Source organism: Larus michahellis, chromosome 8 (assembly GCF_964199755.1).
Source record: "Larus michahellis chromosome 8, bLarMic1.1, whole genome shotgun sequence".
Lineage (NCBI taxonomy): Eukaryota > Metazoa > Chordata > Aves > Charadriiformes > Laridae > Larus > Larus michahellis.
Window position 1 is genome coordinate 52453052 of NC_133903.1, and position 27362 is coordinate 52480413.

General features: G+C 46.0%; 1 protein-coding gene across 1 annotated transcript; it reads right to left on the reverse strand.

The window, feature by feature from the left end:
• Window positions 1-3559: 3559 nt before the first annotated feature.
• Window positions 3560-27209, reverse strand: C8B (complement C8 beta chain). Its single transcript, XM_074598489.1, has 13 exons — window positions 27162-27209; window positions 26368-26615; window positions 24642-24795; window positions 23414-23555; window positions 22254-22395; window positions 18258-18390; window positions 17220-17417; window positions 14832-15072; window positions 12616-12744; window positions 11490-11653; window positions 8864-9017; window positions 7517-7585; window positions 3560-6093 (listed from the first exon to the last, which is right to left on the reverse strand). The coding sequence occupies exons 2-13, from the start codon at window positions 26502-26504 to the stop codon at window positions 5942-5944; spliced, it is 1815 nt and encodes a 604-aa protein (XP_074454590.1). The 5' UTR covers window positions 26505-26615; window positions 27162-27209; the 3' UTR covers window positions 3560-5941.
• Window positions 27210-27362: the final 153 nt, after the last annotated feature.

Below are 27362 nucleotides of genomic sequence, written 5' to 3' on the forward strand. Positions count from 1 at the left end.
TCAGATTTTTTAAGTCCAGCATATTGGCCAGGGCTGCATTTGCAGCAAAGCCATATGCCGCTCTGTATGGGAGGAGGCTGAAGCCTAAAGATGCCGAAGCATCATTGCGAAACGCGAACCCAAGCTGACGAAAAATCTTAAATAAATAAATAAGATAATCAACAGATATGCTCGAACACAACCATTCTGCAGAGGATGTTCGCACACAAGCGAAGGCTACTCCTCTTTAAGATCAGTGATGAACTGACTATTAGCATGCGGGCGTTTTATCTCCCAGACACCCGGAGCCGGAGAAGATGCTAACGGGCTGCTTGATTTAAGGAGCTTTTCTGAACGTAAGACGTAAATCTCGGCCCAGGAATACACACAGTATTGAACTGCGTCCAGAGACCACAGCCAGAGCCCGCAGCTCCCTCTTCTTAATGAACTGCCGCAAAAACCTGGGGTGGACGGCAGGCGAATGGCACTTCATTTTACTGTGCTTTTCATTACGAGGGAAGAAGGAGGAAAAAAAAGCCCTGGGAAGGAATCTGGCATTATGAAAAGCAACAACAGCAACAAAACCTCAAAGCACAAAGGAGCACTTCTATATACATGTGAATGGAAACAGGGAGTAGAAAGGAATTGCGGTTTAGTGAAAGAAATTGCTCAGCTATAGCTCTGATTCTTGGAAATGCTTGTTTTTCAACAGCGCGTCAGTGGTGATTTAGAGCCTGACACTTGGCTGATGTAAATCAGTGTCGCTCCTTCGCCGCGGCTGATTTACGCTACCTGAAGATCTGGCCCCATGTTTTCTTTTGTGTGCGTGTTTGCCAAAGGACAATTTTTCCACCACTTCTCTTTTGCTTGGCAATGACACCATAGGCTGGTTTCGTATATGAAAACAACAAGCCGTGTCGTCTCAAACTCTGAGATGTAATTGTTCTGTGAAAAATCCCTATGATGAGTGGTAAAGCCGTGGCCCATTCGCCAACTTGTTTTGCCAGGTAAAGGTGATATTCACCCAGAGAGGAATTTTCTCCCAGGGGCTTGGATCTGATGTCTTCTACGTTGGGAAAATGCAGCAGCATGAAGCACCCGTATATCGCTATGATTTAGACGCCCCAGAGGAATGGGGAATGATCAAAGTAAGTTTTCCCACCCCTGGTTTTATCAATACTGTTTGGCGTTGGGCTGGCAGGTTATGTAGGAACATCAGACAGTGATCTTACACCACGGACTCGCCCGGCTCATAGGCGACTCTTACCTTTACACCGACTGCTTAGGACTCAGGAAAATGCCTGAAAATAAGCGCGTATAAAGTCACTTTAGCTAGAAAGCCAAGTGTGCTTCTTTTGGGACCAGAGGGAAGAAACTAATGAACAGAAAGATGGGATGCCTTGGAGGCTGGGGAGAGACGGGGCCTGCAGGACGGCAACCTGCATCCTCAGCTTTTAGAGCCATTTCTAGCGGGATAAATCCCAGGCTGGAGAACCACACAAAAAAGGGAATAAATACAAGCGATTAAAGAAACCGCATGTGAAATAGCGCCACAGAACACACACGAGTAAGAGCAAAAAAGCTGGGATTTGCCTGCAGTTGTTCGTTCTCCACTTGGAACTGCGGGGTGTTGGAGCACAGAGGTGGAAGCGAGGATGCGTGCGGCGCAGAGTTCGTGGCTCACCTCGCAGCCCAGGGCAACGAAATTACAAAGCCAAGGGTTCCCTTCAAACGCCAAAGGCGGCTGGGCAGCGGCCCCTCCCCTCCCACTCCGCATCCAGGGCTCAGACATCCGCGCGGCAGAAACTCGGGAGCAGCGAAGCCGAAGTCAAAAGAAAGGAAGAAGCTGCCTGCGAGATCTGGAGGGGAAAAAAAACCAAACCAAACAAACCAAACCAGATTATGAGCAATTACGCATTTACAATGCCAGTCAAAGAAGCTAATATATCTCATGCTGAAGTGGCCAGCCTGAGAGTTGCACTAGATGAGATAAGCAGCAAAACTGTACATTTCTTACTTAAATGTAAAGCTTAGAGGGTACCATAAAACACCGCAGTTCTACCCTGGCTTTAATGAATGGATTTTCCCCTCTTGCACACTGACATACATTTGATATAGTTATTTATTCTATATATTTCTTGCGGCATATTTCCCAGGAGACCTTGTTTATCTTGCTCATAAGCACATGATGGATGTATGGTGCTTTGGATAAACGGTATCGCAATCAGATATTTTTATGGATATAGGCAAACTGGGTTATTAACAAAGGAAGGGCAGAGAGGAACCAGTACGCAAAAGAAAATAGCAAAAGATTGATGACAATACACCTGAGGTTGCAAGGTGCAGACTCCAGATAACCAGCTAACAGCAGAGTAGATAAGGGCAGCGCTTGAGACAGAGCGGTTTTCTACCTCGGGGTCAATGTCACGGCAACTACCCCAACGCCTGCGTCCCTCCCAGCCTGCGATTTTCGAGCGGGCAAAAAAATTCCCCAGCAGGAGTGGCTCAAAAAATTACTGCCTTCCTTTTTATACGGTGAACCGCAGAGGCGCAGGAAGATACAAAACATTTAATCCTACCCCTAAAAACCTGCAACGAAAGAATCCCCAGATTCTGGAGCGTTTGGGGAGGGACTGGCACTCGTTGGGCTGCTGCATCATGCCCAACACAGCAGACCCTTGGGGCTGCGTTACAAATAACTAAGAAAAAACATTCCTAACGGTAATAATTACTGCCTTCGTCTCCAGTTTTGTTGATTTACAGAAGCAGGGGAGTGTTAAAATAGGATATAAAAGGAAGACAAATCTGCAGGCACAATTTGACCTGAAATCTGGCAGTTGCCTTGGGTGCTCACTGGGCTCTTCAGCCATCAAGGTAGAAGAACCAGGAGCTGGAAATCTGGGGACCGCTAACACCTCTGCAGGGACTCGCTGGGTCGCTTTCAACAAAATCTCTCCCTCTAGGAGAGAACTTGGGGAGGAACAACTATATTCACCTGATAGCAGGAGAAACAGGAGCATGGTAAAGTAATTTAGCAATACTGTGATGACCACAGAGTTTGCAAGTCCCCAGTTACAGCCTAGACTCTGTCCCACCTTCAGAGATAAACATAAAGTGTCTACATGACGTGAAAAGAAAGGGAAAAAATGAATCCAGGCTGGAAATCAGCCTGATTTACCTGCTCCTCATGGAGGTATTAGGGACTGCAAGAGTTGATTTTGTCCTGGGAAAGCTGCATGTGGCAATTAAAACTTACCTGAAATACTCTTTTGGGAGCGTCCTAAGCCATGTTGACTAGATCCCGCACACATCACAGCAGCGATGTCTTCAAGCAGGGAGGTGTAGAAAACACGGCTTCTCCGTGTTTATTGAGTTTCTTTTTTTCACCAGCAAACTGCTGGTGAAAATATAATACGGGGTGTAGTAAAGCCCATTGCGACAAGTGTCTTAACCGGAGAAATGTGCTAGAGCAGCGCAAGCAGCGCTGAACGTGCACGCATCGTGCCCACAGCTTTCCCAAGTTTCCATACATGGGTTATTAATCTAAACTCACGCAGAAAGTGGAAGTTAGAGACACCAGTTAAAGATAACACCAAAATTTAATGCATACCAAAATGAGACAATAAAAGCTTCAGCAGAGTATTTTTTATAACCCTCCATGTCATAATAAATCATTAGTTGGTTGAATCAAAGCATAAAATCACAAGGACAAGAAAATATTCTGTCCTTTATGGGAGGCTTCTAAGCCTAGAGGGTCAATATTCAACCACTACTGAAATCATACTTCAGTTAGACTATCCTGCTTGAAGACTGTCAGCTCGCTTCCTCTCTTCCTACAAAAAAACCCCCAAATATCCAAGCCCAGGCACTGCGACTTCAAAAAATCTGGGCTTTTGTGAACTGGGAACAACAGTCCAAATTCAGGTTGCTACACTTGGCTCTGCTTGCCGTAGCAGTGGATGGACACACCATGGCTACGTGTCAGAGCGCTTCCTCCAGCCTGATGGTTGGGAAAGGCGGTCAAATTTGCAAAAGCCACTCAACTCATCTGAGAAGGTTCCTTAATCAGATTACATCGATGCTTCTCGAGAAGGGCAGGCAACCGCACTGCAGTATGTGTCCTCACAGGCATCCACGAACCATGATCACATCCTCTGCTGCACAGCTTCTATAGCGTCTCTTTAAAAAGCTTTGAAGAATATCATACTCACATAAGCAGTGACCTCTTTGACCATGACCCTAAATGAGCCTCTAGGCAAATTTCTATCACACAAAAGATACCACAGTTACACAGCGGATAACGGAAATGTTTAGGGTTGGCAGCTCAATTATGAAGCCCCTAATGAATACAGAGCACTCTTCTTTTACATATGCAATGTGCTCTTCCTTTCTTAAAGCTGTCACAGAAACCTTGTCAATAAGTGTGGAGGCGGCACGAGGGCTACAACTAAATGCACGTTCCATTGTTCAGATGTCAGAGAGCCTGAGTTGTTCTTACAAGAATTACACTTAGACAACGTCAGTCTGAAAGAAGAGAAACTGGTGATACCAACCCATCATCACCAGCATTGCTAAAAACCCTCGGAAGAGTGTTTGACCTTGCAGATGTAAAAGACTCGCAACACTTATGAACAACTTTGCTCTGGTGAAATTGTTTTCCTGGAGCAAAGCTACTGCTGTTTATTTTACAGCACGTAAAACGTCTCCCCGACAAATGTCTTTGCAAAAATCATTAACCACCAACGGTGCTGTAGGAGGCACGTCCCTGGAACAAGCCAAGCCCAGGTCAGTCATGAAACGGTGCACAGTATTACGATATTACAAGTTCCTCGTTTGTTTGACCTGGATTGTGATGCAGGGCTCCAGGGACGATACGAAGGGCAAACCACTCACTTTGCTTTGGCTCTTTTCATAGCAAACTCTCTCCATCTCGGATGTCCTAACCTGAGTGGACTAGCAGTGCAGCCAGTCCACTAGCTTTCCATACCGGCTTTCATGGGATCAGACAGCTGAACCAGAGCCTGTCTGGGACAGAGGCAACTACTAAGGCCAGAAGACTTCAGGGGACGTGCAAAGACGTGACAGCCCCTCGTCAGGGTGCAGAAGGTCCAGCCTCTCCTGCAAGTGCAGCCATCTCTCCTGCCTTCCAGTATCTCCAAGCAGCTGCTTTCCAACTCCCCATCCCAGTAGCATCCCTCTGTCCTTCCCTCCCCCTTCCCAAGGAACCGGAGCACCAGTGTATCTGAGCGTAGCGGGGTGAATCCAATACTCTCAGGGTATCTATTCTACAGGAGGAAGCTCATCACTGCGGTAGGAGTACAACCGCTCTACAGTCTAACAATGCTTTGGTGTCACCAGACTGTTCTTCACAATTTGGTTTTCACTCCTTCAAGACAATTTCCAACACAACAGACAATTTAAGTTAAATACAATAAATTGGGAAACTGGAGTAGTGAGGCACAGCGGCTTTAAATGTCACATTAGATACTGTTGTGCTCATTGAGATTTAGACTTTAATATGCTGTATTTTTCTCCACATGACACAGCTGTCTTCACAGAACCTGCATATTAGCGCGCATTCTGGTGCACGAAAGATCAAACAGGCTTTTCTTATCTCAAAGGAACTTTCAAAAACAAGACAGGGAAATTTAAAATCATGCAGCTACCAAACAGGGCAGGAGATAAAGCACGTCTCAGTTAGACCATTGCAATGAAGGCAGAGAAAAGTCAAAATCTTAAGAACAGTAAGCACATTCAATCCCATGGGACAACTGCGAAGCATGTCCAAAAGGCGTGATTCATAACACACACCCAGCTCCCAATGTCTTCTGAAATGTTCCCGCTTCAATTCACTTGGATGAGACCCATCGGTGAGGCCAACTCAGTAAGCCAGCCAGGTGACATCTTCCCACTCCGTTTGCAAACTGCTCATCAGTTTTGTGTAAGCTGCTAACGATTCCCTCTAGCAAGGAACCGTCTCAGCATCTGGCCCTGAGCATGATGAACCACCGTTTTGCGGGGCAGGGTTGTTGCACTGTCGTCTCCTTGTTCGTTGACCCCCTGAGCATGGCGACCAGCTGGCCCAGCAACCCCAGTTTCCATTAATAGCAGCATCTGGAAAAAAAACACCACCGAAGCCAGAAAGGACTGTCAGATTAAAGCAGCTCTTTCCGTGGGAAGACCTGTCAGCTTCCACGAATCGTATTTAAATACAAACAGCTCTGCCCTGTCCGCACCACTAAGAACACACTCGAGTCATTAACAAAGAGTGATTGTTTTAAAGATGTTAATTCTCCGTTCGGAATTTCTGGTGTTTGTTCAAACTACACTTTATACAGAAAGGTCAAGGAAAAAATAAAGAAATCCATTAGCTTTATATTTGCTCGTGGGGTGTTTCTCTCTCTCTGACATAGTCTAAGGCCAGGTAAGAAAAAGAGCAACTAAACTCCTGTCAGCCACGTTTTGAGGTGCTAGGGGAAATGTTAGCATGTTCTTCTTCAATGAACAACAGCTTGAATATTCAGCTCTCTATCCACTGCTTTTCCTATTACACTGTTTCTTCTGGACCCTGAGCATGTGAGTGACATAAACTCAAAACCCTGAGACTCGCAGAGCCAAACACGGAGGCAATACATAAAAGGAGGAAAGGGGAGTGAGAAAGGAAGTTACACGCTGACAACTGGATGGATGTGAGTCTTTGGGAGGGTCGGATGCGATTACACGTGTGGTAAGCAGACTGGAACAAGGTGTAAGTGACTCCACGGATTAAGGCTCCCTGGGCTTCCTTAGAAACACGTACAAAACTGACCCTCCGCTTGGCAAAATCTTGGTTTAAAAATGCATTTCAGCCTGGCTTAGTTAGGACACAGTCATGCAGAATGAGAACTAGATAAAAGACTGTAAACAAAGCGCAATGATAAACGCAGTGCGTCAAACTGTGGGATGGTGCCAGACCTCTGGGTGCCTGAGATCTGGTATTGTTTAGCATCTAAATTAATGAGCTGGAAGAAGTAAACAAAATGATTAAATTCACGGATCACCCTAAACTAGAAGGAGTTAAGAGCATCAGCCAGGAGACAGCAGCAATCCAAAGTGACCAAGAAGCACTAGTAAATGCTTCAAAACAACGTAATAAGATTTTAAGATTAAAATGCATGGTAGTATATCTGGGGGAATGCCGTTTGCAACATACTGGCTGTACCAAAGGGAAAAACTTAGGGAACAGAGCCGCTGGAGGAGACCTGAGGCCTGTCATGGATTGTAAAATTAGGTAGTTCGTATTTTGATATCATTGCAAGGTGCATTTATGCAGCTTTGAACCGCAAAAGTAAAGCCACCTCCTTGTGAGTGCACAGAAATTCAGAAGAGGGCAGGCAAAGTGCATCTGTCCCTTTGCAGGACCCTAATCCCTTCTGCACTGGGCCGGGCAGAGTGGGGACAGCCAGCGCTGGGCGTCACTCCCCATCCATCATCTGCCATCCCCGGACACTCCGAAATCCTGTTGGGACCGTCTCCTCAGACTTGGGGTCCCTCTTACCTTTCCTCTTGCTGATCTCGCAGGCAGTGCCCCTGTAGCCAAGGGGACACAGGCATTTACACTCAGACCCTGAAAGTAAGCAGAGAAGGTGGGATTAGAGACTTCAAGTCACATTTCCCCGCGGACACCCGTTTCTTCTCAGCGCTTCATCTTCTGTGAGGGAGGGACAGCGGGTGAAATGATATCAGCGTTTTTCTCCGATGGTGAAAGTATGAAATAGCAATAAAGCAGGGGGGCTGTGACTACCCCGCCGCCCCTTTCGCCTCCCCCAGCCATTTGCTCCTGCTGCGGCACGGCGCCTCGACCCCAGCCATGCCGATGCAGAAATTCGGCAACCCAAGGTACCACCAGTCCCCCTGCTCCCCTCCAAGAAAGGTATCTTGGTCGAGCAGGGAGGGAGGAAACTGCAGCCTCAGGAATGAGCACCCGAGACCGGAGCATCCCAGATTGGCTTGGTGGCAAAGGAAAAGTCCACGTAACCCCACGCCGGCTGCCCGGTGAGCATCCCATGGCACGACCCCGCAGAAGAGCTCCCACTTTGGAAAATAACAGTCATTTAAAACCTCTTGTGGAGAAATTCCTAAATGAAACGCTAACCTGAGTCAGCACCTAAAAAGTTATTTAAACAAGAGCAATCACGAGACGAATCCTTTAAGTGCTACAATCAACTAGCTGGTACCTGAAGCGCTGGTTTCGGCATTAGATACATTTAGATGATAACGATTCTCATCAGGACTTCTGCAGATGCAGATTGGAATTATGCACTCAACAAAATGGTCCCTTTGTTAGAAGCTCTCATCACATCATATACCTCTGTTTAGGCAGTGCGGCTTTTCATTCAATTTGATTATTTTTCCCCTTCATTTTTAAATCACAGCCTGCTTACAAAGGAGGACAGCTTCTATTAGAAATGGGGGGAGGTGGTGGCGATAACTGTGCTTGGCACTTATACGGTGCTTTTCATCTTCAAAACACTTTTTACAAACACTAATTAATGCTGAGACAGTAGTCAGTTCTCTAGGAGGATGGAAGTAATCTTAAAAGCAAAGGAGGGGACTTAAAGATGTCAAGGGTTTTTTTTTAATGCATAATTGAGACGGAACAAATTCCTCCACAAAACTGACGCAGATGCTCACTCCCATTAACGGGGCTCATCCCTTGACTTTGCTGTCTTTACTCACCGGCGGCACTCTACAAGTAGACCAACTTTAAAAAAAAATATTTAATCACCTGAAAGAGAAATGACAGAAGAAACTAAAGAGCAGATTACTCGCCGCGCTTCCTCGCTCCCCACAAATTCCCAGCTCATTTCTTAGAGGGTAAAGAAGAGATGCAAAATCCCTCTACCTTGCAGAAAGGGGATGCCGTTGCCGTGGCACGGAGCACAGCGACAAGAACTGGTCTCCATCTGGAACTCATCGAGAGCCCGTCGCAGATTTTCCTTTATTGTGATTGCATTAGCAAAGTCAGTTGGAGTCACCAGCTGATAGAGCGGCTCTGCCTACAGGGAGGGAAGAAACCGCATTTGTTTCCAAGTTTGGGATGGTGCGAGTGTCGCAGGGCTCGGTGGGAGCACAGCTGGAGAGGGAAATGAAGACCTTGTGGCACGGGCTCCAGGTTTCCCATTAGTGTTTCCTTAAACCTCATGAACAACAAGGCAGCGATGTCAGGACTACTTACAGGGATCCTCTCCCTGCTTTACAACACCAAAGAAAATGCATAATAAAATACAACAGCCGTACCGTTAGCTGGCAAAGGGGCAAAGTTCCACAGAAGTTTCATTAAATCCTTTCTCATCCATTTTCCAAATTTTGACATTTTTAGACCAGATTTGCTCAAACTTACCTTTCCTGAGTGCGCTCTCACTCTGATTTAAAAAGGGCCCCCCCCCCAAAACCCCCCCCCCCCACAAAAATCTCCTTCGTTCCTCGTACAGCCACACAGCGCAGCCACAGGCATTCACATCCGCACCTTCACCTTAACCACTTCTGCACTTCAAGGCTGACCTCTCTCCTTATGAAACCAAGGTAAGGGTTTCCACTGCCTTCAGAAGGGGGAGGACTGTGACCTTCACCCGCAGGTGGGGTCGGTGGGAGAAGATAAGGGGGTGCACAGCACGGTGAACGGGCAGTAGGGGCCGAGGAGACTTGGACTCGCTCATTTATTTTTTTTCCTGAGAGCAAGAGAAAGTTAAAGAGCGGTCTCAACGTTGCCAGTCACCCGCTAACGCCGTCGGGATGACATTGGCACGTGTCACCAGAGGATCCATCCCAAATTCCCGTCCTTGCTATAGAGATGCCTGCCGCATAGGCCACGGCAAGGCAGTAAGCATGAAAGATCACCCTACTGCTATCACAGGCTCAAGCTACAAGAAATAGAAGAATGTTTCAATAAAAAATGCTCATTTCCTGCCGCTGTACATTCACTCTTCATCAATTATCTGTGATCCATACTTTGCTTTTTGAATTCAGATCATACAAATGAGGAAATACACTAAGAGTGACCTGCCAAGTCCCTTCAGCAGATGATTTATGAACTGATTTGCTTTAGTTTTCCCTAACTAAGCATTCCTGGGCTGACATTTAGTCACACTCTGCCGGTACTTTTGATCTCCAAGCCCCACGGGGATATTGGTATGGAAATGAAGGATTGTAGATACCAAATCTGCATTACAGCCGTCGGAGGTTTTTCACTGGGCAGCCTGGTCACTGATGCCAGGCAAGACAAAGAAACGTCGCCATTTCATGTGGGAGAGTTTTCTGCCCGTGGGATCCAGCACAGGAGGTTGCATTGATGTTGTCTCCTGCCCAGAGACCTCCCAGAGCATTTCTGGAAGGTCTGTCCATACCAGGGGCTTGGGAACGTCACCTCCACTGCAGCAAGCGCCGGACAGGCACTGGCTGTATTTCCAAATTACCCATTTTTGCTTTGATTCATATTTTTTAGAATTCCCCTCTTTTTTTTTTTTTTCTTTTGAAGTGAAAAGTCAGAATTATCGATGAGAAGCAAACACCTTTTACAAATATAAATATTTTGGCCTAAAATTAAATTTTACACTGAAAACCAATTACACAATAATAAAATTATTGTATGTACTTCCAAATTACCAATTTTTGCTCCGCTTCTTATTTTTTAAATTCCCCTCTTTTTTTTTTTTGAAGTGAAAAGTCAGAATTTTCGATGAGAAGCAAAAACCTTTTACAAATATATTTTTGCCTGAAATTAAATTTGACAACCGAAGACAACTACACAATAATAAAATTAACTTCCACCGCTACCAGTCCAAACTCCTGGTTAAAAGGATGTTCTCTTGCACCTTCGTACTATTCACTCAGAGTGAACTTATTTTGACGTTAAAAATGATCAGGCAGAATTGCTACATACTTCTGCTCGCTTTTTACTTTTACAGCGCCTAGCATTTCTAAAACTCTTCCGGATCAAAAAACCTTGACTCTTCAAAACCTAACTCATATTTTTAAGGCTTAGCTCTGCTGCACAAACACCCAGGCATATACGGTGAACTACTTGACCTTCTGAACCAGAGAGAATTGGAGCTAAATAGACACCGGTGCTCACAGAAGACAGGAGAAATTTCAGGGGGAAAAAAGTCCTTAAAAAAATATATGCTGCCAGATACCTTTTTGATAGGTGATACATCGGTAGAACAGAAAGTGGAGAGTCTGACCTGCTTGGCAGGCAGCAAGCGACCACATCTGCACAGCCAAGTTAGGAGGATTAAAGCTGTTGAATTCATGCCAGCCCAACCACAGCACCCTTCCTAACGCACCGCACCGCACCTTTGATTTTCCGAATACCCAGTCTTTGAGAAACCACCTTGCAAAATACAGGTCTATCACTGGCCCTAGAAATTTCCCTTTTTTTTTTTTTTTCCTTTTAAATCCCGTTTATTTAAACACAGAGTTCTCCAAGGCGCCCGGCTAAGTGAGGCTGAAGGAAGCGATGGCTACAGTACCTTTAGCTTTATGATTTCAGGGTTGTACTGTACAGCGTCCCCCCACTCCTGCATGAGCGCAGCCGTCGGCAGGTCTTTGTAAGCCAACGTGGTAATGTGTTCGCTCGCTCCGCCACGAACAAGGGCGATGAAATCTTCCACATACTGTTTTTTGGCGGTGCTGTCTGCAAAAACGCATTCAGAAAGCGGCCAGCTCTGCTCAGGTATGTCTTTGTGGATTGCAGACGAGACACAAGCTCACAGCAAAACCCCCCTGTGTATGACCCATCCCACTGAGAGGAGAAAGGAAAAAGGGCACAATGTTTCACACCAGAATCATAGAAATTACAGAAGGGTTTGGGTTGGAAGGGACCTTAAGGATCATCTAGTTCCAACCCCGCTGCCCTGGGCAGGGACACCTTCCACCAGACCAGGCTGCTCAAAGCCCCATCCAACCTGGCCTTGAACCCCTCCAGGGATGGGGCAGCCACAGCTTCTCTGGGCAACCTGGGCCAGGGGCTCACCACCCTCAGAGGGAAAAATTTCCTCCTAATAAAGGAAACCTGTGCCCCTGCTGCTCTCTTGCACCAATACCCCCACCCTACTCTCCTGCACCCTGTATCTTTCCCCGTAAATTTCCTCCCTATGGTTATAAGCTCGCAGGTCCTTCCACAGCCCAATGCTCCTCACCACCATGAATATTACCTGTTCTCCTTCGCAGATCTTCAGGTCCACCCTCCTCCCACTGCAGCAGCCCCAGCTTCCCATGTGTCCCCTGAGGCTCCCACATCACCATTACCTCCCTGCTTTCCCCATTTGGCTTTTTTCGGGTGCAAAAACCAGCTCTGCTGAGAGGTGGGTGGACTGGTAACATAGCACCAGCCAGGTGGATAATGGTTGATCAGCCCGTGCTTTTCCCTGGGACACTGAGTCGATATTTCTGCTCTACCCAGCAAAGAAAACCTTGCAAAAAAACCCCAAATTTTGAGACACCTCCACCTCTGTTAAGCTTGGCTGGGGTTAGGCAGCAGACTCAAGAGCGGCTGTGAAGGCGTGGAGAAATCTTTCAGGCAGGCAAGATCAAAAAAATCTTCTTTTCACTACGACAAAGGCTAGAAATGAAATGGCAGAAGTGTTTCATGCTTACCTCCAATCTCTTTTAAAAGGGATTTACAGCCAGCTACAGTTATTCCAAGCTTCAGATAGACAGCACGAATATTTCCACCAATGCTAAAGCCATGCTGTGCACATTTCTGGACATCACTCAGAGAATAACCTTAAATGCACACCAAAAAAAAGTAGCATTTTAATACAACTGCTCAATGTTTTATGTCCATATACACAGAAAATGTGAGTTGATAAATATTTTTCCTTCGGGAAAAAAAGAAGATGAGATGAAGAAGCCTTTTTTTTTTTTTTACATTTAACAGAACCATATGAAATGAAATGAAATCTCTACATTTTACAGAACTCTGAAACCAAGAGCAAATGCAAGGTAAATGCTGGAAGAGGCTTTCAATGACCAGCTCTGCTGTACTGGGTTATGCAGAGCTGTCAATGGGTGGGAGACTGGTCTGTGACTTAACACCAAACATCTTGGATGACCAACCACCCATCTCCATCATCAGGAGAGGGGCTTTTTAAGAGTAACAGGTGAAGTGGCTTTTCCTCCCTTTGCTAGCTCACATCTCCAACTCTTTGCTGCCAGAAGAGCCTTAATTGTTTCATGGAAGTTTCTCCACGAAGCTCTACTATAACTTTTTTCCGGGCATATAAGAATTTGCCCTAAAAACCTGTAAATCCATCATATCTTCTTCCCCAAAGTCCTCCGCCAAACTCTTTGCTGTCCCGACACTCATTTAAGCAGTTATCATGGTGAAACGCCAGATAGAACATCCAAGTATCTCTTTTTCTGCTTTTTTGTTGTAATCCCCCACTGTTCCCCGTTACTTGAGCTCACAACGCAAGTATCACTGTATGGCTGTCCTGTTCTTACGGCTCTCCTCATACATCCAATATTGGCTGGCCAGTTTCTAGATCAGGAAAGAGGATGCAGCGAGTTTTGGGTTGACGCAGGATGGTCCCTATTAATGCTCATAGTCCATATGCACCCGAAGGCAGGAACCACTATTTTATGACATAAGGACATACAGCACAATCCAGATCTCTCTCCTGCCACACGACTTTCCCGCAGAAAGTATCAAATCATGACCCACAGACACATCTGGCGTATCGGATCATGTGTGAAAGCAGTGGAAGTACCAACCAAGGTGACACGGCATGTGATACTGGATCTGCAAAAGACGACTTGATTTCCAGCACAGACAATAGAAACACGATGACGGATCTGAAGGGACAAACCTGAATTCTCAGACTGGACTTACCAAACCCCGGTGAGAACTTACAGCCCAGCTCAGCACTGGGGAGCGTGTGAAAATGCCAGTACTACTGCAGGATCCTGACCTCAGTCAGCAGACGCCGTCAGGTAGCACTTTGATGCAAAAAAATAATACCCTTCAGCGCAAACAAACGTGGCCTGTGGCGGGCCCAGACCAACGGCTGAGAAATTGGGCGGTGCTAATGTTTTGAATATCTGAAATCCGAATCTAAATTCTGTCCCTCCGGGCTGTACCTGACTAAAGGATAAGCGATTTCCTAGGCAGCAGAAGAGCAAACGGCCTGAGTGTCACAGACGGCAGCGTCCACTAAATGCTTTCGCAAATAGACAGCGAAGGCAGTTACTCACTCCCATGCCAATGAATAAATAAGAGAGTGCAGCTATTGATTAATGTCACACGGCTGGCTCTATCCTACACAACAATCATCATTTCTCGCAAAAAAAGAAGCCAGAGTCAAAGAGCAAGAGCAATGTCAGGCACAAGAGTCACCCAGCAAATTATTTACTGTTTCCTACATGCTGGAAAAGCTCTTGAGGCTAAAGGTGTTTCAAAACTGTCATTTGAAAGGCAATGGAAAAAGAACTCAGGTGAAGGTTTTCAAAGCTAACAAAAGCGTTAAGCTACACGACTCTCATTCATCTCAACATCTTGTCGGCCTCCAAAACGTATCGTCTAAGAGACTTGCTACAGGGCCCTTTTTATGAACTGGCAGCACCCACAGCTTGAGAGCTAGATGAAGCCCCCGATGCTGAACACGCTTTGAAAACCAGGCTCTTTATTCACTGCCATAAAGCGCTCCTACTCCCATATTTCCTGCAGGCTTTCTTTGAGACGCCGCCGATTCCTCCTTCCACCATCTCTCGTTTCTGGCCTCAGACCTGAACCATCACGGGGTGCCCGCAGAGGGGTTTGCCCACCAAAAAGCTGGTCCCGAAGCTTTTTCGCAACCATCAGATGCGCGTACCTGCCTTTTGGAGCTCGTCGCTGTTCACGACCAAAGTATACTCGTAGATGCCACCGACGGTAGCCTCCGTGATGTAATGGGTGCCGTAGTCTCTGTAGAGCTCTCGGTACTCCCCGTAGCTGTACTCCGACGGGAGCTGATGGAGTCTCTGCAGGAACTCGTAATGCAGCATCAGCGCTCGGGGCTTCAGTTTATAAATGGCAACAGCCAGCTCAGAACGGGCGTGAATAAATTTGCTGGACTACACGAAATGCGGAAACACGAGAGAATCCAGAAGTGAGGGATGTCGTTCGTGTGACAATCTGTAGTTATTTGCCATCAAACAATTAACACTGGTCAGGAGTTGTCAAGTTAACAGTTTGCAACTGGAAATCTTTTAACTTAACAAAACCAAAACTTTCAGTATTAGCTTCTGAAAATCAGGATTCTGACCAGTATTACAGAGAGAAAAGAAGGAGGAAGAGGGAGAGACACCCGTTACAGGTTAGGTGGTGCCTCAGGCCACGACTGGGACATGGGGACAGCCAGGCTTCAGGCTCTGCTCTGACAGACACGGGATGCACGGACACAAGCAGCATCCCAAGAGACCGCTCCACCCCTAATGGTGTCAACCAGCCTCTGCCTTTCACCACCTCTCTCCTGAAAAATGTTAACATCTGAAATCATGATGATATGTGAAACGGTAACTCCTTGTCTGATTGAAATTCATATTTATATTCCGCAGAAGATGCCATTACAAAAATTCAAAGGAAGAAGAAAACACAAACACTCACACACACGTGTATTTGTATGTCTCTGCATAGATACGTGTACGTGGGTATATATTATATCTCCCCTTCCTGGCATAAAAGTCAGGAACAGAAGAGGCCTTTTGTCATGTCCAAAGGATTTAGTGTCCAGTTGTTGGAGCCAGCAGGACAAGCACATCAAGGGGGGCTCAATATAGACCTCTGTAGCTTAATAAAGCCAAGAGTTAGTATTGGGTTTCTTTACAGCTATCTATTGCAAATGCTTCTCATATACCTCTGATCTTGTCAGGGGAAATGCCTCTTTGCAGGAAGCAAATGCAAGTTTAATAGCAACAAGGAATACTCAGCTGTTCCTGAGCGCACTTTATACTGAGGGGAGACACATAGATCGGTGATGCTGTTCAACCACTGACACGAGCTAGGTTTGTTTGCAGCAATAACAGATGAAAAAAAGAAATCAAATGATGGCGCGCACTACCTCAGACTGAATCCCCTAAAGCAGTCCTAGGAGTTCTAGATTAAAGCATCTCCAGCCAGCTTAAAGTGTGCATCACACCACAGCCGTGACCAAACCTCCGCCGACGAGACTGGAAGTGACTGTGCCGTCCGTATTTTGTGGCGTGTGTCCCCCGATCTGGTGAATGATGTACTCGGCAGACAGACCACACCAGCCGAAGTAAAGTGGCGTGTGTTAGTCTATAATTAAACCCACAGAAGGGCTGCTAGCAGTCTTCGTTCTATGTTATTGTCACGGCTGCCCTGCAGTTGAACAGATTGGCTTCGCTGTTTGCATTATCATTTACCGAAGTGACAGCTCCTGCCTGGCTGAGCCCACCTAAGAGAGGGATGGCCCTTCACGTGTGAGATGCTGTTCCGCAGTGTTCGCACGCGCCGTAGCCACCCACACGGCAGACAGGTTTCTGGACTGTGTGTACAGGTGCGGAAATTTCTGGAACTGCAGAAAATTGTATTTGCCCTTCTTTCACCCCAGATTTCTCGATTAGTCACTGAAACTCACCCGCAGGGCAGAGGGAACTCTGGGCTCCTGGCTTCATTAGCTAAACCCCAATTCTACCCGTGCAAACTCCCTTGGAGGAATCAATGTGTTGGTTGCACAAATTCACCCCCCACCTGCCAGACTGTTTGGGCATCAGCGGTAAGAACTTTTTTAACAGCTGGCAGGGCAAGGTGCACAGCGTCCCATGGCTGGGGTGCAGCATGGAGCACCTGCTAAGAGCATCACTGGTACATCTCCTAGTAGCGAGTTCACCATATGGAGGGGAGGCCTCTTGAACCTGCTCCTTAGTTTCATTTTTTACAAAACGACTTCGCTAGAAACATCCAAATGTGGATGCCCAGCATGGCACAGGACAGACTGTACCCAATCGTGGCTAATTTCAGAGGTTAGGCAGTCCGGTTCCTGGCTGACAGGGGAATGGAAAAACTCCTGGGTGCCGTAAACGCAAACGAAGGCGTTGTGGCCTTAGTAAACACTTGACCAATACAAACTGCAAAATCCAATCGGGAGGAAAGATTTCATTTATCCTAGTCCGGGCTGTTGACTTGATGATGGGGATCAAACCGATACACACACACACAGATAAAGTGTTAGCAGAGAATTAAGTGGAGCAGTGCTTACAGTTGAAGAAAATTTTTTCATCCTTTGAATGAACTTCTTGAACCTGTTGTCGTTTGAATTGTAACCCAGTTCAAACAGTTTTGGTATTTTTATACCAAAGCTGAAGCTAGACTGCGAAGCTTTTGCCTTCAGGACGTTGCTTTCATAATTTGAGTAGGAGTCATATTCAGTCATTGTAAATTCATATTTGCCTTTGGTCTAAACAGAAAGCAAAAACAACACGTTTAATTTCCTGCATAGTGATTGTATACCTGAAGCACGGGGAAGGAATACAGATACAAATATACTTATGAATTAATGCTTGCACTTTGAAGATGAAAAGCCTTGTATAATTGCAAAGGACTATTATTATTAACACTGGTACTTCAAGAATACTTGACTTAGAGTGGCAGGAAAGCTACTATCTCCTCCATACCGCAAGGACCTCAGGCTTTTACTTAATACGTCAATCTTATGCAAAGAAGGTGAAATCTTAAATAGAGGCATCAATTAAAGTATGAATTCTAAGAGGAAAAGGTTTCCTAATGGGCAACACTCAAAAATATCACGCTATGTCATCAAGAGCATGAAGGTCAAATATATAATATTTGAAATAGAGCCTTGATGCGCCACAGAAATGAGCCAGGTGCCTTCGCTTTCGCACAAAGCCCACGGTGTGCTGTTACAGCTTTCCCAGCCTGGCTCTCAAGGCACTCTAAATTCCGTCTAAAATCAACCTCCCTGTGCCCAGTGCGTGGCTTTTGGTCCCTCCTGCACAAATGGCAACCGGGAAGGTTAAGCTCATTTTTTGCAATGACAAGGTGCAAGGGAACATTGCCATCTATTCCAGCACACGGATATTACAAGAGGACTGTCCAACTTCATATAGCGCACGGGGTGTGACGACGTTCTAGAAGTAGGGCTAAATTCAATCTCAACCCACTTGATCTCATGAGTTTTCTAATTCTCGATAAAATTATTTCGTAATGAAACTTTATCGATATTACTCTCTAAATTTATTGGAAGATATGTTTATTTGCAGATGAACCTGACACGTACCTCTGGCGTATAGCTCTCTACGTTGTATGGCTTTCTGAATCTTGTGTCCAGGATATAATGGGGAGAACATCCCCCAGCATAGTACCTGTGATCAAGAACTAATCCTTCCAAGTTGTTTGTGAAGATATTTAACCTGTACGTGAAGCATAACAACAAAATATTATCATCGATTTAGGTGTAAACATCAAATGACTTGGCTGTGAAAGGCAAAAGACTTTTTGTTTGGCTGAGGGCTCTTCGTTTTGAGGCCTTCTTCATTTTGAAACCCCAAACGAAAGTTTTGCCTCTTTCACTGTCCGATCAACCCATTTGTTCCAGAAAAAACTAAATGACTAACAAGAAAACGAAAGACAGAGTCAAATTTTGACCCTTCAATGAATACAGTAATTTCAGAAGGGCAATTTTCATCACCCAGCTAGGAAGGAGACCCCACCAGCACTGGCAGCTTCTGTAGCCCTTACCGGAACTCTTTGGGAAGAGCAGAATAAACTGGACCAGCCACACCTCCATCCCACCAGTTTGCTCACCCCGATCATCCCCAGATGCCGGCAGCATCCAGCAGGATCTTCAAAGACTGGTTTGCCAACCCACATCATCAGTCCATAGTCATTTTTAATTCACATTACTCTGTTCTGGTTTATCAGTCATAATCTTTGCTGGGTTGGCCAAGGATCAACCAGCGGTCAGTCGATGAGAGTGAAAATTGTCAGGGAACAAGATCTAGATACTCAAGCAAATGTCCACCTACTCCTTGAAGTCACTGGGAAGTTTTCCTTTGATTTTAGCGGATGATGGACAGTAGTCTTAACCTGTCTGCGCTGAGAAAGGATGTCGCACTGCAATCTTTTTAGATGGGGTCATTAAACCGGGCTGATGGGATCTGTTGCAGTAAAAGCTTTTCTGTTGCTCATTGGCAGGACACCCTCACGGCACACAGCTGAGGACATGGCACTCACCTCCACAAACTCATGCTCAAATAGTAACAAGAGTTGTTAGATAAAACTTTGCTAAAAAAAAGACAATAATTGCTCATAGTCCATGTCGTGTCCCTGTTAGTGTTCCAGGCCTCTGTTAGATCTGCCTCTCCTTATTTTGGGGAGAGAGGCTTGCATGATAATGACTTTGAAGCTGTAAAATATTAACTCTAATTTTAGCACAATCTGAAAAGAAGGGAAGTCCACTAAAAGCAAATTACTGAGCAATTGTAGCTTCAAAGAGATGAGAAGCATGTTCCTATAATTGTCCAACATTATTTTTAATTTTGATTAAACTCAGAAGTACAAAGCATTAGCAATGACATGTGCAGCAGCCATATCTCCAGAGAATAAGGAGGAAATTATAATTTTTCCTCACAATATGATTTTTTGCTTTTCCTTTTTTTTTTTTTTATGCAAAAAGCATTTTCTTCCCTGCAGATTGAGAAAAGACTCTTTTCACACCATCCAATCTTGCAGACAGTTGCCACAGTTTTAGCCAGTAAAAGCTGGATCAAGTCAGATGTGGATTTGAATCCCCAAAAAGTTGGGGCTTGGTAACATACAGGTTAATCCTACCCTGCTCACACAAGGACAAAAATTCCACTTTCTCTCACTGATGGAAAAGAAATCCAAGAAATTTTGACACCCCTTCCAATTCATACGCTGTGCAAAAATACAAATCCACAGCCAGGTTCAGAGTTTAGGCAATCCAAGTGTGGTGGTGCAACGTTCCCCCCCCACCTAAGGCCACTCAGCGCTTGGCTCGATTTCCCCCCACCTGGGCCACATAATAACCCAACATAAAACAGTAAAGAAGGCAAAGGACAACGGACCAGAATGTTATGGCAACCCCATAACACCTGGATCACATGGCAACCTGGGCCACAAAACAACCCAACATAAAATAGGAAAGAATGCGAAAGGCAACGGAGCAGAATGTTATGGCAACCCCTTAGTGCACCTGGTTCCCGCGTCCCCTAGTGCTTGGAAACAGTCGAAAATCGATCACCGCCTGGATCGTTGCCTAAGGAGGAAGGGGGGGTGCTACCAGAACCTCAAGATCTAGCAAGTTCTGCATTTGCACAACTGGTGGAATGTACCAGAATATCCCATTGTCCGACTTGGGCCGGAGTGCAAAAGTACCTGATGAAAGTCCATTATCTTGGACCCTATAAATAGCGACGCTAGTGAGACCCTTTGAGTTCTCCTGGATCGCAGCGGGCTGTGACCGGCATCTCCCCTGAGTTGGGATGAGGCAAATACCTTGAGGGTTAGAGGGCCAGGGTGAGTCAACCTTCTTGAGTCTCAATTATTGCCCGTTGAGGAATGCTGATGCATTGGCAGTATTTACTCTAAACTTATGAGGGAAATTTTAATTATAGGCTAGTCTCTCTTTCATCCACCTCTCTATCTATGTGTTTGTGATACACACATTAGCTTTTGCAAGTGTGGGTGTATATATATTGTACCGGATCCAAATATTTTCCGTCTGTTAGTCTGTGTGTATGTGTTCACAGAATCATAGAATTGCCCAGGTTGGAAGGGACCGTTCAGATCATCGAGTCCAACCATCAACCTAACTCTGACGAAAACCATCACTAAACCACATCTGTAAGCACGATGTCTACCCATCTTTTAAAAACCTCCAGGGATGGGGACTCCACCACTTCCCTGGGCAGCCTGTTCCAATGTTTGATAACCCTTTCAGTGCAAAAATTTTTCCTAATATCCAATCTAAACCTCCTCTGGCATAACTTGAGGCCGCTTCCTCTTGTCCCATCGCCTGTTACATGGGAGAAGAGACCGACCCCCACCTCTCTACACCCTCCTTTCAGGGAGCTGTAGAGAGCGAGAAGGTCTCCCCTCAGCCTCCCTTTCTCCAGGCTGAACACCCCCAGCTCCCTCAGCTGCTCCTCACAAGACTTGTGCTCCAGACCCCTCACCAGCTCCGTTGCCCTTCTCTGGACCCCCTCCAGCACCTCAATGTCTTTGTTGTGGCGAGTGGCCCAAAACTGGACATAGTGCTTGAGGTGGGGCCTCCGTATTGATTCAGGAGAAGGGGCACCTGTCGGTTCGCTGGAGTCGCCTGCTGCAAAGGGACCTTGGTCCTTGTAGAGAAAGACTCGGGTGGTGCGTGTGTACAACTCCTCGAGTGCTGTGTGTTTATATGTTTTGGTATTTATACAAACCCAGTGATTTAGGACACCTTACAGTTAAGTTAGTGCGAATCTTGTTATTTTCGAATCTGTAATCAAGTCGCTGTTCAATTATTTTGTTAAATCGCCGGGTAAATCCTTAAATTGGTTAATGATTAAGTGCTGCTAAAATTTAACCTCTTGATTTACCTCAACCTATTAATAAATTTTGAGTTGCTGCTGAATCAAAACCACGTGAAATATTTCCATCCATGACACCAAGATGCTGATTTAAGTCACTCTTTATAGAATAGTATGATGATGTTCGGATTTTAATGAACCTTCCTTTGTTTTTATTTCAAAAGCAGGGTTTGAAGTAGTTTCTTGGTTCCTAAAGGCTAGGTCCTTCCTGCTCCCCACAGACTGAACTAGGCCTGAGTCTAGCTCTACTTACATCTGTGCAAGATAACTCAATTACCGAAACTCTCCCAGTCGTTAACTTAAGGGCAAATACCTGTAGATATTAGAGAAATATTTGGTGCGGACATTCCCCTCTTCACCCACCAGGTTTTGACAAGACAAAGAGCGCGCACAGGCTCTTGCACGACACATTTGAGAGCTGAGCTGATGACCTCCACAGGGTGCACAAGTACTCCTGGGGACAGCTGGGACTTTAACTCACCTCATCTCTCTCCGAAAGACTCATGGAGTCCATCAGGATTTTCCCATCAGGCTTTGGACCAGGACCCCAAAGGCTGTTGGATCCCAACTCCTGGATACCGCAAATGCTACAGCTTTTCTCCGTTCAGTGTTTATGTCTGAAGCCACATAAGATCATTCCTATCCTTAAGTAAGGAAACATCTCGTGAAGGTCGCTGACTTACCCTTTTGCCAGATTCTCTATTCCCCAGTATTCCTCCATCTTCTGGTCACATTTTTTAAACACTTTTTTGCAGTTTTTTTCGTCTGACTGGTCCCCACAGTCATCATCCCCATTACAAAGCAGCCTCCGTGCAATGCATCTCCCTAGGATGCAAGCCAAAAATTACTTAACAAACCGACGTCTTATCATGCTAACTGGTAATATTGCAAAAGCACAGTCCCTGACTCGGAGTCTAGAAACAAAAGAAAAGACACCTGCTGCGAACGGTTCAAAACTAGCTGGAAAATATTTCCTCTCTATCTGCATGGAAAACCTCAGATTTTTAATCGCCAAACTCCATCTGCTCAGTTTTGCTCAAAACTTTCAAAATCTTAAAATTCCTTGTTCAACCTAGGAAAAAAAACCCCAAAAGAAATCCCTCACTAAAAGTGTAAAAAGCGATGGAGTTTTTCTGTTGCTAAAATTTTTTAGTTTTGAGAAAACAAACATGCTGCAAACTGTTCAGCAGATCTCGTGTGTGGTATTATTTTTTTCCCCACCTTCCCATGTCCATAATAATCCCTGAATTCTTGTTTTTCAGTCTCACCAAAACACTATCCCCGGGAACAGAGATGAGAGTCGCTCTCCTTTGCCCCATCCCCTCTGCCCCAGCGCCCTGCTCCCTGCGCACCGTCCTCTCTGCCACCAGGGCGCAGATGCAAAGCAGAGGCTGATGAGATTTTGGACACAGCTAATTGCTGCCTTGCTTCCCCACACTGCTTACAGTGCTCCCGACTAATTAGTCATTGATAAGGATGGAGGGAAACGCCATGAGGACCACCATCATAACCTGCTGTGCTCTTGGGCATGTGTCAAGGATGCCCAATGCATGTTCTCCTCATGCTGTCAGATCCACTTGTCCTTACAAATTTTACTGATAATTTTACTGATAACTGGGTCTTACTTTCCTATTTGGAGATTTTAAAGACATGCTTTAGACTGACAAACGTTGGCCAATCAACTCAAAATCACTGGTGCAAACGCAACACAGGCATGGATGGACCCGGGTCAACTCCCGACATCTCTTTAGCCCAGCAAACCCTTGTAGGAGCAGAAAGCTCAGCATGGTGGCGTCAGAGATGCCACCTGAGCTCCACCACTTCTCACTCTGTAAGTCCTTACCTGTAACTGCACACACAAACCCATCACATCTAACTCTATTCCTGCAAGGATTATTTGTAACGCAGTCTTCGGTTTCTTTGTCAGAGTAATCACATGGATCTCCATTGAACTGAGAAGGTTGTTCCAGGCGGGCAAATCTGTACTGTGATGAAATAAAAAATATTGACTCAAGTGTACAGAAATTGTGAATTTCACGCTTGCCTAGTTAAAAAACAAACTTTGTGTCGGGGAGATCTGATCTGAGACTACTGTCATATAAAAAAAAAAAAAAAAGTGTCGTCAAAGAAGCGTGATGCTGGTAACGTGCCCCATTTCAAAGGTTTCTGATCTGCGACAGGTTTAATTTTACTAAGGAAGGATTGAGGATTGGAAGGGATGAAGGAAAGTTTGCTTTTCTTTGACAGTTTGTTTAAATGAGCCTGACAGGGTAGTGCGGGCATTTGCAAGAGTAAGGAAGGATTCAGTTACATCTCCTCTCTTTCAATTAACGCTGGTAACGACATCCCTTGTTATTTTCTGTCAGTGTATTTACTTGGCCCTCTGTATCATTAGGGATTTTTTTCCGCCCACAACACTGCTGTGAAGCAGTCAATTACTCCGTCCAATATGTTAGCCCTCCTTTTCTTCCCAGCTTTTAAGATTAACTCTTTGATATGAAGCTTCACTCTTCCCAGCTCCCATCACTGGTTATTCCTGCGTAAGGCTGGGAACGGCTTCTCCAACTCGTTAGCAGAGGTCCCTCTAGCAACAGGGATTTTGCTCTTCACGCTACTGGGATCATTACTTCCGTTTGATGGGGCTTCTCGGGTAGAAAATGCTCGTTGGCAGACAAGAAAAAGCATCTTAATCCTGAGGGGCACTGAGTGTCTCCAGGTCCCACAGGGGACCATTAGTAAGGATGGTGTTTCCCGCTGAAGCTGGAAGAGGAGGACTGCGATGGGAGAGAAAGTCCCTGCAAAGCCTGGGCTTCCTGCCTGTGTTTTCACCAAGTCTGGGCTTACACCTTCTCAGGACAGCGAAGCAGCCTGGAAACCACTGGATTTACTGGGGGTGAAGAGCTGAAGAACTAAAAGCCACCTGAAAGCAAAAGCATGCAGCCTCACCTGTACAGGGCTTTCCTCAGCAGCTCCCCGCTGTTTGCCAAACCCCACGGATAAAAAAGACAAGGCTTGGAGGAGGTCCTGCCTCCTGGTTTCTCAAACTTCATGCCTAGACCACAAACACTCACCCTTTTCTTTTGACAGGGATCGCATTTGCTCCATGAGGACCAGGCGGAGAGCTCGCAGTCACGGGGCTGTGGCAGGGTGCTCACTGACCGGGCCCACCTGCGGTTGGCCACGCTCTTGTTGGAGCTGCTGAGGTTAAGGGTCTCCTCTTCACCGCTGCATTCAACAACAGAAAAGCTTCATCATGTGAAACCACCCAGTTGCGAGGACAGAGCAACTTGGCCTATAACCGTGTAAAACTACACACCAAAGAGAACTAACGCTTGTTAGACCTCACCAAAGCTACCACGTGACCTCTAGGTCTCAGTAGTCATTTCATACTGGCATTAATTCTGTATGAAACCTGACGCACTCTTCAATGACCAAGAGTAGACCCAGTCCTCTACACCACCACCATGAGAGCAAGTCTGCAGAGCACTCAGGAGGGGTGACTGCAGGACACGCGTTTCATCTAGCCAGCATGGGAAACTCAACCCGTGTCCCACCAACCCGGGCTTCATCTCAAGCTGAGCAAGCCCTCCCAAATAACCTGGCCAAGTGGTCAGCAGTAAAATCTGCACCATCAGTTGCTGCCCTTGCCCCATCGCTCCCTGCTGCTTGCTGTACGGGCGGCACTTTGGTACCTCGCTGCCGTACACGATGAACAGATACAAGGTCGGACACTTCCATGACAAACACCAGCTGCAATGCTAAGGACTGGCGTGCACTCAGCATTTTTGGAAACCAGGTTTAAGTGTCTCCCTTTGCCTTTTTTTCCTCAAGCTGCCTAAACCCATTAGTTTTAGACTCTATTCTTGGTTCACAATAGAGTCATTAACCCATTAATCCCATTCATCCCAGTAGTGAACCTGAACCCCAAGTACGAGCCTTTACTCTTCACCCCAGCCCCTCTCTTGCCCCTTCATGTGATGACTGTCTCCAAGGTTTCCACGATGCCACAGCTAAAATGCTGCCCGTTCTTTTGGAGGATTCAGTATTTCTGATTAAATCCTCATCCCAGACAAATGCTTCCTTGTTGCACCTAATCTAAGTGGGAAGCTGTAGTAAAATGTTGACAATTAGTTTCTTTTCATACCCACTTTGACAAGTAAACTACCACAGTAGCGTTCCCAATTCTTCCACCGAGACAAGGAATAGCATCAGCTGAAGCTTTAAGTATGATTTAGTGCCTGGCAAGGGGCTCCCATTACTGCGTATTAAAAATCACACGGAATAAAGGAATTACAAAAACTCATCAGCTCACTGAGGCATGAAATCAGAGCTCAAAGTTCAGAGAACACTGGAAAAATATAGTTAGATTGGAAAGATTACAGTCACTGATTGACCGCAGTCCTCTGAAAGAGCAATATCTGTTAAGCTAGCAGAGAAAGGAACAACTCTCAGCCAGATTCTTGCCATTTAACGTACTCAAAGGAAACAAAAGCCCGTCTCTCCAGCACACTGCCGGGCAGCTAGCACGGGAGGAGGCTGCACGTTGCAAATAGCACATTACAACATGACCGTGCCAATTTGTCATCTCAGATTTATCAAACGGGATTATTTTTCTAAAGGCAGACACGTTGCACTATGTTAACTTCAAAACAATGTCTTGCGCTATTCATTAGAAATACAGAAAGCGCTCCAGACAGCAATTACGTGCCATCCGACGTGAAAGCAGAGAGTCTGGGCTGATTTTCACTCTTTATCGTATCAGCCCATGGTGACACGGCCTGGGAAACATTCACTCACCCAAAGCCATGGACGGTCAGGATGCCGAGCGCGGCATAAAGCAGCAACAGTTTGACGGGGTCCGGAGCAAACGCGGTGCGTGCTCTGCTCATCGCTCCAAGGTTCCATCGGAGATTCGAAACCGCCACCGCTCCCATTCCATCTGCCGGGGGCGGCGGGGGCGGGGGGGACGTTGAAAATGGTTCAAGTAGAAAAAGATAAATTACCAGGTCGTTTTTCCACACTGTAAACAGCAGATGACCCGGCACCTGGCAGATTCACAAGGTAAACGTTGCATTTGTTAGTACACGGGTTTCTGGAGGCAAGTAGGAAGGAAGCAAAGATCTGTCCAGAAGCAATTTATGCTTTCATTTGTAATGCTCCTTTCAAGGGACGGGGGAAAATGAATATTTCAACAAATGAAACATACTCCAGCCTTGGCAAGAGGGAAGCGATAAGTAAACTAAAGTCGGCTTTCTAGGAATAGAGCAGACCTCAAAATCATTTATTTACTCCTGCTTTTCATGTCCGCCTTCCAGAGGAAGGCCCGGTGTGAGCGGTTATTCTGACTGCTCGGGGAAAGCCTCCATCCCCGAGCGCCCTTTGCTGCCCCTCAGTGGGGCTCGGGCTGCGGGGGAAGGACAAGAGCCCCCAGCCCTGGCTGGGCCCGTCTGTAGACGTCCTCTGCTCCACGTACCCAAAGTCTTGAGCCCATGGAAGCAAGACCTGTCCTAAAATTAAACATCTTGGTGTTTTCTAGCTACTACATCGAGTCATTCTCTCTTAAGTGGTCCAAACAGGGGCAGAGAACTTACCAAGGGCTGATTTCCATCAGGTCAGTTGGGCTTTCAAAGGAAGATCAGGATCTTCAAAACCTTGCAGAGTTTTTCTTCGGTTGCCTCTGGAGGCAGCGTCCACGTCCCACCGCTTCTCACTTCAAGTACAGTTCTTTTTGGTTCCTGAGGCGCAGCAGTCTTTCCCTTCCCCTTCCTAATTAGCCTTAACCTACAATGAGT

What these genes read in the sequence shown, in the direction of transcription:
- C8B (XM_074598489.1), bottom strand. Translation starts at nt 26,504, where the DNA reads ATGGGAGCGGTGGCGGTTTCGAATCTCCGATGGAACCTTGGAGCGATG. An exon ending in ATCCCTGTCAAAAGAAAAGG is followed by an intron (nt 23,556 to 24,641) that starts GTGAGTGTTTGT and finishes ATTTCATCACAG; the next exon opens with TACAGATTTGCCCGCCTGGA. An exon ending in TAGAGAGCTATACGCCAGAG is followed by an intron (nt 17,418 to 18,257) that starts GTACGTGTCAGG and finishes CTTTCTGTTTAG; the next exon opens with ACCAAAGGCAAATATGAATT.